The sequence below is a fragment of the Crocodylus siamensis genome, chromosome 1 (assembly GCF_052110815.1).
Source record: "Crocodylus siamensis isolate JL-2025a chromosome 1, ASM5211081v1, whole genome shotgun sequence".
NCBI lineage: Eukaryota > Metazoa > Chordata > Crocodylia > Crocodylidae > Crocodylus > Crocodylus siamensis.
In genome coordinates this window covers 96,939,788-96,954,643 of record NC_143395.1, presented here as the reverse complement: position 1 = coordinate 96,954,643, position 14,856 = coordinate 96,939,788, and the positions used below count along the sequence as shown (strand labels likewise).

At 42.3% G+C, this 14,856-nt stretch overlaps 1 protein-coding gene across 1 annotated transcript in view; it reads right to left on the bottom strand.

Annotated features, from left to right (window-relative positions):
• SLC35F1 (solute carrier family 35 member F1) overlaps window positions 1–14,856 on the bottom strand; it is a 428,569-nt gene that overhangs the window by 39,990 nt on the left and 373,723 nt on the right. Inside the window, exons 4-6 of the mRNA XM_090038537.1 lie at window positions 12,481–12,640; window positions 5,053–5,209; window positions 825–877 (exon numbers count right to left, since the gene is read on the bottom strand). Coding sequence (XP_089894663.1) covers window positions 825–877; window positions 5,053–5,209; window positions 12,481–12,640 — 370 coding nt within the window. The remainder of the gene's footprint in view (window positions 1–824; window positions 878–5,052; window positions 5,210–12,480; window positions 12,641–14,856) is intronic.

The following is a 14,856-nucleotide window of genomic DNA, read 5'->3' as shown; positions in this document are numbered from 1 at the left end:
ATAGGTGGACAAGTAGGGCACCCTGGCCTCTGCCAAAGAGTAGAAGGGGGCACCAGAATGGAGCTGAAGGGGGTACCTCACTCTGCTGTCCCTTCCTTTCCCCCACCCACACCCTGCACCTTCCCTACAGCTTCTCTGACTCCAGCTCCAGTTCCAGTAGCAGAGAGGGCAGAGCACCAGTGGTGGTGTGGGACCAGTGTCTGGAGGCTCACTGAAGAGATATCACCTCCTCATTTTTGCTACTGAAACTTGGTGTTTAAATGTCCATTCAATATATGCATCAGCAGCAAAAAAATGAAGGACTATCCTTCCTCCAGCCACTACTTCAGCACTGTGCACCACCACTGCCTGTGGTGCAGTACTGGCTAGCTATGCCTCTGTTTATGGACCTGGAATACCCTGTGCAGGTAATTTTCTTTATTGGTTTTTTGGTTAGGTTCTGTTTTTTTTTTCTCTTTCTTTTTTTTTCCACTAGGCAAAAATATTGGCTTGTAATGATTACTCCAGTAATTTATCTGAGTGATGCTCTGAATCTTGGAATTGGAACCCTGTTATTGGTTTATGCCACTCTGGGCCTGAATGATCTGCTTATGACCTGCATACACTTCTTCTGTGCCTAACCAAATGGTGCAGGGAATGTGTATAACATGTAGTGTGGGGGGAAGATCATTTAGAAAGGTCTGAATGCATGAGGCATGCACTTCCAGCTTTTGAGAGTAGTTTGCAGGAGTGTCACAAACACAGTATCACTCCCACCCAAAATGTTATTCCTCTTCTTTTGTCTTCTTCAGCAAAGTCTCTAATGAGCTGAAGCATCTTCTTACCTATTTGCCAATCCCATGGGACTTTCAGCAGCTCCTTGTGTTCCATTATTGCACTGGAAAACAAAAGAAGGAAAAGTTGCATGGCAAGGAACAAAAGGTAAATTACTTTCACTCATTCAGTTTGAATGCTGGACACAACAACATAGATAGATCCACAGACCCCACTAATCTACACAGACCAAATGCCATCAGACCTACTTAATCCACCCTGCATTTTCCGTGTGTTTCTGAAAGATCTTCAGGGTGATCATCAGATTTAATGGCATGCAATTTGCACTACTTTATCTCTAAGCTTCTGACCATCTACCAGTCTGTCTTCTGACTTAATAGTCTTAAAGCCCTTAAACTTCAATGAGTAATAATGTATCTGTTTGAGATGTACAAATCTTCAAAGCTCCTCACTGTATGGAATTGATAAAATGCTAAGCAAATCAAAGACAAAAGGGGGAAAATTTCATAGGCTGATTTTAGGGACAACAACCAGCCAACATCATGTTTTTTTTACATAAAACAGGGCAATAATCACAGTAAAAATATTAATAAATAAAGCCCAGATACAGTAGATTGGGGTAGTCCAGTTTAGGGTTCTGTTTCAGTATCTGGTGAACCTTAACATACCCATTAATATCGTATTATTAATGCCAGAAAACTCCAGAGGTGGAACACAGGTATCAAGACAGATCCTCATGCTCTCAGGATAGTGTCTTGGGGGTGTGGGCTCTTTGTTGCTCCCCATTCAGCTGATCACCTGTTCCAATCTGGGACTTCGGGGATGAAATCCCACAGGACTTTTAAAGTAAAGACCTACCTTATAGAGTCCAATGATCTCATTCCCCAACTGCCACTCCCCAAATGCCAAACACAGAGCTAAATGGAGGCACTGTGATTGAAATGAAGTTTTAATGACAAAATATTTTGTGCTCTTTTTTTTCCTAGCATTTGTGCACACATATATTTAAAAAAAATATAGACAAGCCAAATTCCCCTTCTTTTAAAGCATCATTGTAAAGGTGCCAGCAAGAAGAAGGCTGTGGTTCTGCAAAGCAATTTGGGAGGGTGTTTGATACATAGAGGGAACTATGGAATAAGGCAAGATAACCTGAAAAATCAGAGGGGTAGCTGACTGGCAAGAAATGGAGGGATGGGCATGATATGTATCAACTACATGGCGAGGAGCAAGCACCCTGATGGAGTGTTCCTGTGTAGGCTGCAGTAGATTCCCATGTACTACTACTTCATTATCTTTTCCTGGTCTGGAAGGAAAGTTCTTAAATTTAATTTTATTTAAAATTTTGCTCACCAGAATATTCTCATAGAATGCAGCAGCTTGTTTTCAAAAGACTCCCAGGGGAATTGCAGGTAAACAGACACATCTCATGCATGCAAAGGCACGCACAATTCAGCTCTTTCGCAGACAAAATAATCTCATCATTTTATACATTGTATTAGATTCTCCATACCTCAACAGAAAGTAAATTAGAATTTCCTCTTCCTCCCCAGGATACAACTCTGTATACAAGATTTAGCTAGAAGGCAATGAGATCCTGCAGTCTTACTATCAGAATGAGTCCCTCAGACATTAGGTTTTGTAATAGATGCTTTATTTTTTAATCCCTGTATTACCACAGTTTATATTTCTTCCAGACGCTGTCCATACTAGCGTCCATTTAATTCCTATTTCCATCCTAGCACTGTTACATCATGGACAGCAAAAAACATTTGTGATTAGGGGCTGCTGTTGCTGTGCTGGGAATGGTCTGACTTCTGATCTAGAGTCTTCCCCAGTGTCTTTCATCAAATTTAGATCCTGATTGCACTGAAATGGGCAACAATCAATCATCTACAGTTTTTTCAGAGAAAGCTTCTACAAATGTAAAGAAGTGAACTGTATTTCCCTTTGAAACAAATGCAGCTCTGGGTTGGGTTAGACCTCGATGAACTTTGTGCCCATAACAGCTGCCTTTCATGAGGAATAAAGGCAAGAAACAATTATGTTCCTTTATATAACCAAAGAGCCAAAACATCAGCAGCCTCCCTCAAACCACAAGCACGTCATGAACCCAAACCAAAGAACATGCATGGCACAGATGGTAGAGGGGGTTTGCTGGTAAAATGTGTATATCCAAGAAAGAAAAGCATAAAAAGGAAGGAACTATATAGCCATAGAAACATGGGTAGCATGGCCGTTTTTAGCAGCTACTTCATTGCTGTGTGCTATACCAGGGAAGCGCATCACTATGGCAAAGTAGCTGATCGTCACATGTAGACGCTCATGGATGCTATGTGTTATGTGTAAATGTGCTCTTTGACTCTGCTTGCATCAAAAAAGAGTAATGGTATTGTAATACAATATATTAGCACTAGATTTCTATATGGCAGTTTACATATTGTCATGTATTTATATGCATTAAGAAAGACAAAGTCTTTGCTTTCAATGTCTTGCGTGTCTGCCAACCACAGATACTTCAGATATAAAAATTGGGTTCACATGGAAATAAGATATTTTAGGAACTTTTATTTTACAAACTTAAAAAAAAAGACTAGTTGGGTGTGTCTATATGAGCCGTTTACTGCAGTTGACTAATTAGATCTGCAGTAAAACATCACCGTCTACATGTGCAGTGCTGTTAGGGTGGAGTAAACTAATAAAACTCCATCATAGGATAATACTGCCAGACACAAGTACTATCCTATGGTGCAGCTTACTCTGCCATACCACGTGTGTAGACACTGACAGGTCTGGCTGGGGCATGAGGGTGCTTCAGTGCAGGGGCTGCTTGCCAGCTCACCCCACACGGAAGCACTCTTGTGCTCCAGCCATCCCCTCTGCTGCACACCGAGGTGGGTCAGAGCAGCCCCAGGCTGGCAGGCTGATCCCTGCAGTTCCCTGCAAGCTGGGGCTGCTCTGCCCTGGCTCAGCATGCTACCGTCCCGGGCGTATGTGTACACACTGTGCCCAGGAGCAATAAACCCAGGTGTGAACTTTGCCAGAGTTTATTCAGCTGCATTCATTTCATGTGTAGACCTTTGTAGGTATAATTTAAAGCACTGTGGGCCAACTTTTTGCAGGTATGCCAGAAGTTAGTCCCAAAACCATCCTGAGTGTGACTTCGATCCCATTTCCCTGCCTGATTTCTGCTCTGTTTTCCACTGCCTACCCTCTGCTCCCTGCCCAATCTGCTGCTCTGCTTTCTTCTTCTTGACCCAGTCTCCCTGCCTGATTTGCTGCTCTGCTCCCTGCTCCATCTGCTACTGTGCTGGCTGTACCCTCCCCAAACACAGAGGCCTTTCATGCCATTTGGGGGACAAGCTGCAGATTGGCCAACCTTGATTTAAAGTGCATGTCAAAATGACGGGTGAAAAAAACACCTTGATTATTAAATAAATTGGGTTGGTTAAGCAGAACTTTGCAGGGACTTATTTTGATCATATTCTATTTTCAATTGGACAGATTAATGATCTGGTTTTGATTAATAATCAAAAGCTCCTTTAGGTACCAGCCACTGCTGATAATCAGACCTGCATAAAATTTAGCAATATCATCATCTGAGGTTTTGTGATTGCATAATTCTTTATCAGCTCAATCTTTAAAAGCTGGATCCTACTTTCCTCCTACAAAGCCTGCATGTCTGGACTGAAAATACCCATTTGTGTCTGCACAAGGGTTTTATGGGTAAAAGTTATGTCCAAAACTCAGGGGCCAATCTTAGAGCATTTGGTCTTAGATGTATTATCACTGCAAAGTACCTGTTTTTTTGGGGGGGTTTTCTGCATAGCTAAGTATCATAATTTTAGTTACAAGAAATAAACCAATTAATAAAACATCTTCTGGCAGGGTCAGTTTTTCTACCTGTTTATCATGCTGGATGACTTTTAAAAAACATAAACCATGATTAAGAATAGGTAGGGTCTCTCAATCCTAATTTAGCTTGAGAAGTGGAATCGCCATGTCTTGAGACAACAAATAGGTGGACACTCCTTTTCCAGCTCTCCATCTCTAAGGGCACTTTTAGGACACCAATGACACCTGTCAATCAAATGTAGAGGATTACTGACATTTAATGACCTGGCCTGACATACTAAAATTGATCAAGAGATATAAACACAGAGATTAAAGGGAGTCAACTCATAAAGAAATGGCACCTTTGAAGAAAGAGGCTCTGGTGTCAACAGGAAACAGGCTTTGAATTAGTTTTAATAGGCTCAGATTTCAAACCCACTCACTTACAGCTGAATTCCACTGAAAAAGGATCCAAAGAGTCCAATCATGCCCAAGAATTCCACTCGACTCAGGTTTCGGACAATGTACTCCTCACAAACATTGGAGATGCCATAAAGCGTTGCTCCACCTAGCACTAAGAGATCCCCTATCAGCTTATTTTCACCTAGGAATAAAAGGAAAGAAACACGGTAAATATCTACTTAAGGATACGTTGTTGCATGGTCTTTCCCACAGATTCACAACCTAGCTAAACTGTGTTACCAGAAGAATGCCATTCGTCTGGTAACCCACTTCTTTGTAAACAAGATGGATGCAACATACTGTACATAATTCACAACTTGCATTTAAAATTTAAAGCAGTCTCACAGAGACTGAGGGAGCGATTTAGTTGTTTTTGGAGGACAGAATCTGGAAGAGAATGTGAATTGTAAAGTCTAGAAACACACTGGGCACATCTACGCATGCAATTAATGCAAAGCAATAAACTCTACTGCATATTGCCCCAGAGTTAATTGCTCCCAGGTGGCATGTTTACATGTGTGCCTGGGACAGCAGCACATTGAACTGGGGTGGAGCAGTCACAGCTAGCAGGGGACCTGGGGGGTCAGCCTGCCAGCCTGTGGCTGCTCCAACCCAGCTCAACATGCTGTAGAGGGCTGCTCTTACATGGAAGCACCCTCATGCGCCAGCCAGCTTTGCCAGCGTCTACACGTGGTGCTCTGCACTAAAGAACTCCACTGTAGGATAGCACTTGTATTTACAAGCACTAACCTATGGCAGAGTTAATTAGTTTACCATGGCCTAATGAAGCCGCACCTGTAGATGCTGAAACTTTACTGAGGTGCTAAACATCTTATGTACATGCGCCCACTAAATAGTGTATTTCAGTGATCATTTTTTTTTATTTGGTGTGGCATAGAGTGTTAATGAGGATGATTTTAGGCTGTATATAACCACAGTAGTGCTGCCTAATGCACTAGATGCAAAGGGTCAGCCTAATGTGCCTTATCACCAGGGAACTAGTTTTCTCTGATAACACCCCTCCCCAATTTTCAGATTAAAAAAACTAACCCAACATCCACATTTTTCTGTGATCAAAATGGAACACCACTAATATATATATTAGCTAAATAGTGGAACACCATTATACACATGTTCCAGATTCTCTCCTCCAAAACCAACTAAACACCACTGCTATGTATGTATGTATGTATGTATGTATATTAGTGGTGTTTCATTTTGATCATAGAAAAATGTGGATTTTGGGTTACTTTTTTAAATTTGAAAATTGGGGATTTTTTTTATCAGAGAAAAACACTATCTTTGCTTATCACTGAATATACTGCCATTTTCAAAAAACTGAACTCTCCTTAAACCTTCCAGGTTTATATTATTATTTTTGGAAAGAGAGCTGGCAGATAGGTTTATTCAAGTTCCAACCTGAAAATACAAGGCTCCAATCTGGTAAAGGGCTATACTCATGACTAATTTTAATTATGTCCTAGTCACAACAGATTCAACAGAACTGCCAATAGGGTTTTTAGAGAAATTTCAACACAACCATATAGATTCACTCCTCCAAAAACAAATAAATTTCTCCCTCAGTCTCTGTGAGGTTGCTTTCAATTTTGAATGCAAATTGTGAATTACAGTATATTTGCATCCATTTTGTTTACAAAGATGGGCAGTTTTGCTGGAATTTCATCTCAAAAGTTCCTATGATGCTGAAGTACCCAGGTTTGCATTTTGGGAATGAAATATCTTGATTGTTTTAGTTTTGAAATCACTTAAAAAATATTTTGTGTTTTAGATTAAAGCAAAACTGAAAAAGATCCACCCAAATAAATTTTATTATGGAATTTTCCTTCATGGAGAATTCTGAAGTTTCCATTTTCCATTCTAAATTTGAAATATTAGTATTTCTGTCCTTTGTACAACTCTATTGCCAGCATGTTTGAAATTAAGCAACTGCCTTTGCAGGTTTGACCTTTACTTTCATTTGGTCTTCTTTTTGTCAAGCACCATGGAAAAAAAACCTTTAGCTTAAGCCTCAGATAATAGAATATTAATATTTTCTCTTAACGATAGCACAGTTACAACTTCATGTTAAGTATGGGTGAGCTATATGAAAGGCTCTGAAATCCATGTGGGTTTATTGTAGTTCATGAGGGTCCAGGGAAGGCATTGTAATTCAACTTTGGCCTCAGCTGAACAAGTAGTTCAGCTTTCCTAAACACAAAGGCTAAGCACAGATGTTCAAAAAGCCCCTGGTGGAGGCACTCTAACCAATAGTGTTTTACTTAAAGTGCTGTAAGTTAGTGTGGGAGCAAACCCAACAGACATTCAGTGTTCGGTGCAAGGGCGCTTGGAGCCTGCCCACTCTGGCAAGCAGCTGGAGAGTGCTCCTGCACACCTCCCAGGAGGCTGCCAGAGTGGCCCCCTTCCCAAGCCCAAAGAGGGAGAGGATAGATATGGGGAAGATGGAGCTCCTGTGTTGTATGCTTCCCCCCTCTCCCTATAATTCACTGAAAAATTTTGCCTGTACCTGAGGTCCAGTTACCTCTTAGTTGATCTCAGTCACTTAGCATTTATCTCAGCTAGGACACGACACTCCATGCTCCTTTGCAAAGCAATACTGAAGAGTTATTATTGACCTCAGAACTTGGTTTTAGAGAATGGCTTGTCAAAGACATTTGCGTGTGCATCAAAATATGGGCTGTTGAACCAAGAAGATTTCTTGTCAGGCTGTTGTCACAATGACTGTGTCATTCAAGGTGATATACAGAAATCATTTAACCACTACTGTACCCATATATTATGAATTTGAACCCTAACCTTGTATGATTTCAAAGAATGGGCTTCATGCATATCTCATATCTTACAGAGGCCTCCTTTGGGAAATTTGGCTCTGAGACCAAACATTTTGATTTAAGGCTGCTATTTGAATATTTTAAGTCTACTTGCATACTTTGGTTTACATTTGAAGCCCTGTTGAGGAAAACTGGACTGATTAAATAGATGGAAGAGGAAGATAACGAGAAGGATGTAATCATGTCTCTTGACTAATGCTAATTAAAAGCTTATTTGGTCAAGGGTTTTCTCATATGCAACTCTTCTGCCCCTAAACTGCTCATAATACATTCATATGTATATAAAAGTACTTTGGTGCAGCCCTGAAGACTGGAGTAATGAAGTAGAATGTAGGAGATATTGGAGATGTACATAGGGTTGTAATATGCCAACATCCAACTGGGGCTGATCCAGTCCCAGTATCACTGTGGGTTGTGGGTGGCCAGGGCTAGGACCACTCAAGGAACTGAGGTGCCAGTGAGTCAGGAAGAACAAGCAGATTCCAGGGACAAGCTGGGTCAGGAAGCCAGGATGTCAATCCAGGAACAGAGTTTAGGAACAGACTCAGTTAGGAAGCTGGGGGATATGGTGACTATGTGGGCGGTTTTTAGTTGATCAAGCAGCTCTGGGGTAAGAGGTAAGTGATGGTGTTTGCAGATGGTGACCTGGTTCAGGGCCTGATAGTCTATACAAAGGTGGAAGCTCCCACAGGTGAAGTGGACTTTCTTATGAATTCTTAGGCCAGGTTTTCTTGCAGATATTTGCAGAAGACAGCAATTTGAGGATCTGGCATAGCATAGATACATCCTACTGGGATCTTTGCTGTCAGCTGTAGGTTGATGGCGCAGTCATAATCCTGGTGTGTGTTGGGGGTGGAATTCTGCATTCTTCTTCTCAAATACATTGATGTATTTCTGCTATTTGTGAGGCATCCACAATGCTGCTGACAGTAGCTGGGATCAAAGCAAACCTCAAAGGCTTTCCATCCGGCAAGGGGAGCATGACAGAATCAAGGGGTAATGCAGGGAACAGATTGCCCCGAAGCATATCATCTCAGGATGTCTGAGGATGTTCATCTCCAGAGCAATGTTCTCCCACTCCAAGGTACCAGATGCCAGAGGTAAGGCATCTCCAGTTTTGATGGTCTCTGGCTTGGTTCGTTGCCTTAATGGAATTCCTATGGCCTGCTTGAAGGTCTCATCAATAACATTGTCCACTGCCCCAGAGTCCCTGGTCAGAACCAGAAGCAGGCTGATCTGACTCAGGACCTGGAGGTAGGTGTTAACTGAAGGTTTTGAGCATTGGACTTGCTGTGGACTTCTGTGGTTGAATAGGTGAAGGGAGTTTGTGATGACTCCAAGATGGGCCCCCCTTACTGGGCTTGGAGTAACTCATTTCCCTACTCAACTTTTTAGGAGCATTTGGCAAATCTGTGTCCCTGGGCCTCACAATAGAGAGACACAGATCCTGTTGGTGGCATTGCTCCATTTCCTATGGTGTAAGGTGACAGAACCCCCCAGTCTGCATAGGCTCGGGAGTGACTGCACCAAGATGTGGGCCAGGAGGGGGTAAGGAGTACCTCTTCCTCCCTCTGCTCCTACAGTCATTGATAAATGCCCATTGCCAGGTCCATGAAGGTGTCAAGCCCTGAGGTCAGTTCTACCTGTGTAAGTTTGTCCTTTACCTCTTCCCTCAGACTCCACCAAAATTGGTAAAGCTGGGCTTTTCTGTTCCAGGGAGTATCCACCATAATTAGAGGCAGAAAAGGGAAGCATAGGTGATGACAGTACCCTTGCCTTGGTGACAGTTCCTTAATATGGCCACTGCTATCTGGATCCAGTGGAGGACATTGAACATACAGAGGAATTCATGGAGAAATGTCTCCTAGTCCTGAAAGACAGGGCTATCCTGCTGCACTAGTGGTGCAGCCAATTGAAGGTATCCCAGAAGGCTGATGCCAAGTCTTGCCTTTTTCTGATCCCTAAAGCAGGTTCAAGGCTGGGATAACAATAAAAGGCAACAATGGGTAAGGAATCCCCCCACAAGCACTGCCATAACTTTCAGGCAGCAGGAAGGGTGAGTGGGGCTCTGTGGAATGAGCCTGGAGCACAGTTACCTTGCTCTTTGCACTAGTGCCGGTATGCCATTCTTCTGGTATGCCATTTGGGACCAGAGATATTCATTCCCAGCCAGCAACTACTCCCAAGCTTCTGACACTTGACAGGTGGAGGCAAAGTGATTCAGTTGGTTTTGCCCAACCTGTGGGTCTCCCTGAGGTGTGGCATCCAAGTTATGTGAGTCTGAGGGCACAAGCAGGGGATTGGTCTCTGTACAATACCCTCTTCATCAAATGGATGAATGATGCTATGAGAATGCAAAGTATGGGAGTAACCTTGCAAGCAATTTACTCAATGACCAAGCCCTATATTAATATAGGTATAATTTATTTTTTAGTGAGGACTGATACTGTTAACTGGATAAATAATAATATCTACTAACATGATAAATAATAATATCATCATGGCAGAACTTGTTATAGTGATATCAGGTAAATCCTGTAAGTGCATAAATTAACTCCTCTGGAATGTGAGCAAGTTTTACATAGGAAAAAAGGAGCTTACTGAAAATGAATTAAACTCCACTAGGTTTTTGTTCATCCCTTTTGCTTGCTTGGTCCAGGAAAATATCCAATAAACAGTGCCAGACTCCTTATGGAAGAGCTTCCTAAAGCCTTTTATTTTACAATCAATGTTTATTATTTATGTATTTAGACTTTTAGTGCCTATCTTGACTCCTTAACATAAATGTTTCAGCTCATTTATTTTACTCCCTTAGGGGAAACATGTGGCACAAAAATATATCCTTGCATCCTAATAAAGTCATTTTACAATTTTAAAGGTGCTGGAACACTTGTCATGAGAGGCAGTTGGCTGAGGTTCTTCTCCCTATGTACCAACAAGCACAGTCAGTTTTTTAGGGCCAGGTTTACATTTGAAGTAGGCAATAATGCATGCATATAGAACATCCTGAATAAAATTACTCGATAGCTATATGTGCTCTTTAGCAGAGCATATGGCAAATAGTGTCTTCTTCTTAAACACAATCTTCAGAGTCCCAGGCTGAAGAGTTACATTAGTAATTGATGCATTATATCTAGCTTTTTCATTTTGCTTAACATGACGAATGAAATCCTGTGAAAAAAGTAGATTGCCAGGGAGACGGAACACATAATGGTTTTCATGCAAGCCCAGTTTCAGTTTCAAAGTTTTTTCCAATTTCCTAATTCAACTGGCTTTGAATAACCTGAACAGACATCTCCGTAGTTGCACATCTGTTAATGAATGTATAACAGACAGGTTACTTAACAGATCTACTGCTACTGAATTCCTTTTAAAGGAACTTGGAACTCCACTGGGCAGACTCCTTGTGTAAGCTGTGTACTTACAGATAGCTTTCTGGCCTCTGAACCACTGTATGTTCCCTTTAACTTGGTGTGGCAAGCTTCCGATGACCACTTACTAAAAAGCAGATGATTCGGTAGCCAGGGAGAAAGGATGCTTCCTTTGGAGCTTGAAATCATTTGATTTCAGTTAGGTCTGAATTTAAATTAGCTCAGCGTTGACTTGCTGATACATAGAACCAAACAGACCTGCTTCTTTTTTCCTGGGACAGAGGTGCTTCTGGAGAGGGAGATGGTTTGGAAGTCTTTGGGACAGGGCAACATTGACTGGTTTAGTCTCTGCCAGACGGCCTTGTTTTTGTTCAGCAGCATCAGGCAAATGCTGTTTTTATAGCAGTTGATTTGTATTCCAAAAGCTGACTCAAGTATTGTAAATCCCAGTGTATTATGCTCAGCTCACAATTTGGTACTTTTAATTAAGACTGAAAACTGTATCTAATTGACAGTATTTGCAAAGAATTTATGCCCTTCCCATATCATTTTGGTTGGCATTAGGACTACCAATGTGATAGAAGACATTGATTGATGAAATCTAGCGTTGCTTATTCTGCCCATTAGTGTGCTGTAATAGTAACTAAACATACACTATTGGTACAATGCCACAAAGTGCCACAAGAACATTTAACATATTAGGAGGTTCTTGCCAGGTACAGTGCAGACAAATCCAAATTTAACCTTTACTTTAGGATGTGGTGAATCATACAGTATGCATAGTAATTTATCTAAGTATCTAACCAGTGATGGTGGGTATTTGCTTGAAGCAAGCAAAAGGGTAGTAAGCAAAACTGGAGAAAAGAGGAATGAAAGAATAGAGTGCATGGAGGGCCTGGGCCACAAGAAGGGGTTATGGCTTGAAAATGCAGCTAGTAAGGTAGGCATGGGGGCTGCTGATGCTTCTAGTAGTCCATCTCATCCACCTGAGGGGACCAACGTTCATTAGCAAGGGCCATGTTCTTCCTTGAATGAATACATTTTGGGCAGTGAATTTGGTTGGACACAGAAGAACACCACATTTTAAACTCCAGGTGGGTTCTTGGGACCTTTCCATCTTTTTGGCCCGTTACTGCCCTCTCACATCGCTTGATAAAATGTTTTCCTTGAATGAGACATTCATATCCACTCACCTGCTCCTTGCTGTCTCCCAACAAGGACATCTGCTCCTGCCATGCAGCCCATGCCCAGAATGCAGACCACAATTCCGATGAAATGCACTGCCTTATATCGTACCAGCAGGAAGAACCAGGACAGTAATATCACCACTGGGATGACAAAGCAATCTAGGAGCTGTCAAAGAGGAGAAATAAAGTCAACAAAACACTGTCACAAAAGTTACTTTAGAATGTAAGGAGTTACTTAAGACAAAAGGAGCAAAACAGAGGACTATTTATTGATGGCTATACTCAGTAGTAGATCCAGAAGTAGAGTGGTCACACTCTCCTTTAGCTGTGCTGTGCATGTGTAATGAGCTGGGAGCTCATTGCTCAACATAGGCTCCTGCTGGAGCTTTTCATACACAGCAAATTCCCTGAGCTCACCACCTGACTGATGCAAGAGCATCCACAGCTCACTCCAGAGGAGTCACCACAACCATGCCATCTACAAAGGCATGGCCTCAAGAATGGTTGCTTGGGAGGAGCCAACTGCAACTGGCATCGATGCTATGCCAAAGTCAAAGTGCTGAAGGAGTGGTATAAGAAGGCCATAACAACTTGTTATAATGGTATAAGAAAAGGAACTTGCAGGGTGATTTCTGCCTACTATGAAGAGTTACTGCAGATTGTGGGGGCAGGGAGCATTGCTTGATAGAGGCCTGCTCTGTTGCTGAGTTTGGTCAGTAACGGTGAAAGTGGCAGTGTGTACCTAACAAGAATGCCCTGATGGTTGTGTTTCAAGGGCTCAGCCTCTTGTGCTTTGTACTGGCCCACAAGCCACTGAGCACTCTCTGCCAAGTCCTTTGGAAAGGTTCCCCTTTTCACTTTGCAGATGTTATGCAGGATGCAGGCCAAGATAACCATTTGGGGTAGGTAGTACTCTGTGCTGTCCAGGCACACCCCCACTTCCCTCCACTGGAACTGGTCAGCACTGGAGGTGCTTTTCATGGTCATGTGGTACATGCTCAGCCAGTAGTTGAACAGGTCCATCCTAGCATCCAAGTGCCCTGTGTAAGGCTTCGTGATTCAGGGAAAGAGTGGGTATGCTGGGTCCTCATATAGCTGAAAGAGGGAAACAGTTACCCTCTTCACTTTGATGTTAGTATCCGCATTGGCAAACTCCCCCCATGTCATTCCTAGATTACCTAAAGACCCTGAAGTCATGGACCCTGCCTGCACAGCTGGTGGTCATAGTATAAACCTGCCTTGGTGGTCCACAGTGTTGGAGAAGAAACCCTTGCAATTTATATACTCAATGCTTCGGTGGTCAGGGTACAGGATGGCAAGGTAGATGCCATTAGGGGGTCTGATGCTGTCTGGAAAGTCTATGCCATCTTCCCTGGTGTCCTGCATGACATTGTCTGTAGGTATATTGGTGCCAGTGGTGCAAAGTAGGTAGCACATGTCAAGGAGGCATCTTTCCAGGGCGTTGGTCAAACTGTCTTGTGCTGTCATGCTGCTGCCCAGCAGCTGGCAGATTCTCTGGAAGAAGAGAAATAGCATGCCCAGGCAGACCATGACTGTTTTGAGCAGGAAAGGAGAGATAGCACCTTCTGCTCAGCCAAGGACTGCAAGGCAAGGAAATGGTAGGCATCCATTTGTGGTTCCCTGGGGTGACAGTGCCATTCCTATAACTGATGAGGCCTCTGGGAGCAAAACTGATCAGGTCTGCTCTCCAGCCTTGAAGCTGACGGGAAACTTCCAGCCATTTTGAAGTGTTTCAGATGGGAGGGGCCTATATGTCTTCAGCCTGATGCTGAAGTGCCCCAAATTTGAAGCGCTTCATATTGGTGTGGGATTTGAAGTGATTCACAAAAACATCTGTCCACACCTGAGAAGTAGGATAGATTAGCTTGGGCAGAGTACTGCATTAACATGCCCACGTTGCTTTCAGTATCTCAGCGATACCTCAAATATCTCTGTATGGTAATACATTGAGATACATGTATGTACTCATACAGTCTGACTTAAATGCCACTGACGTCAATAGCAACATTCAAATTGAAGTCAGTAGCTCAAGATCTGACTCATTAACCAGAGTAGTACAGGACCAACAGCTATATACCAAGCTATATACAAAGGTATGCAATGTTACTTAATACTCCAGATTTTTTCCATGAATTAAGCTGATTTTATATCCATAATGAGAAGGCAGAATACACAGCAATAGCTTAGTCTAACATAAAATGGCTATAAAAATAGACAGTGTGTGTGGCCAAGTAATTGTTCAGGTTTTGCTTTAATATGTATTTATCTGGGGCTAACCTCAACTCTGTCTCTTTTTTTGGAATACACCTGTTTGGGACAAGAGAAAAAAGGGATATGCATTCTGATTTCTACAGACAGAAT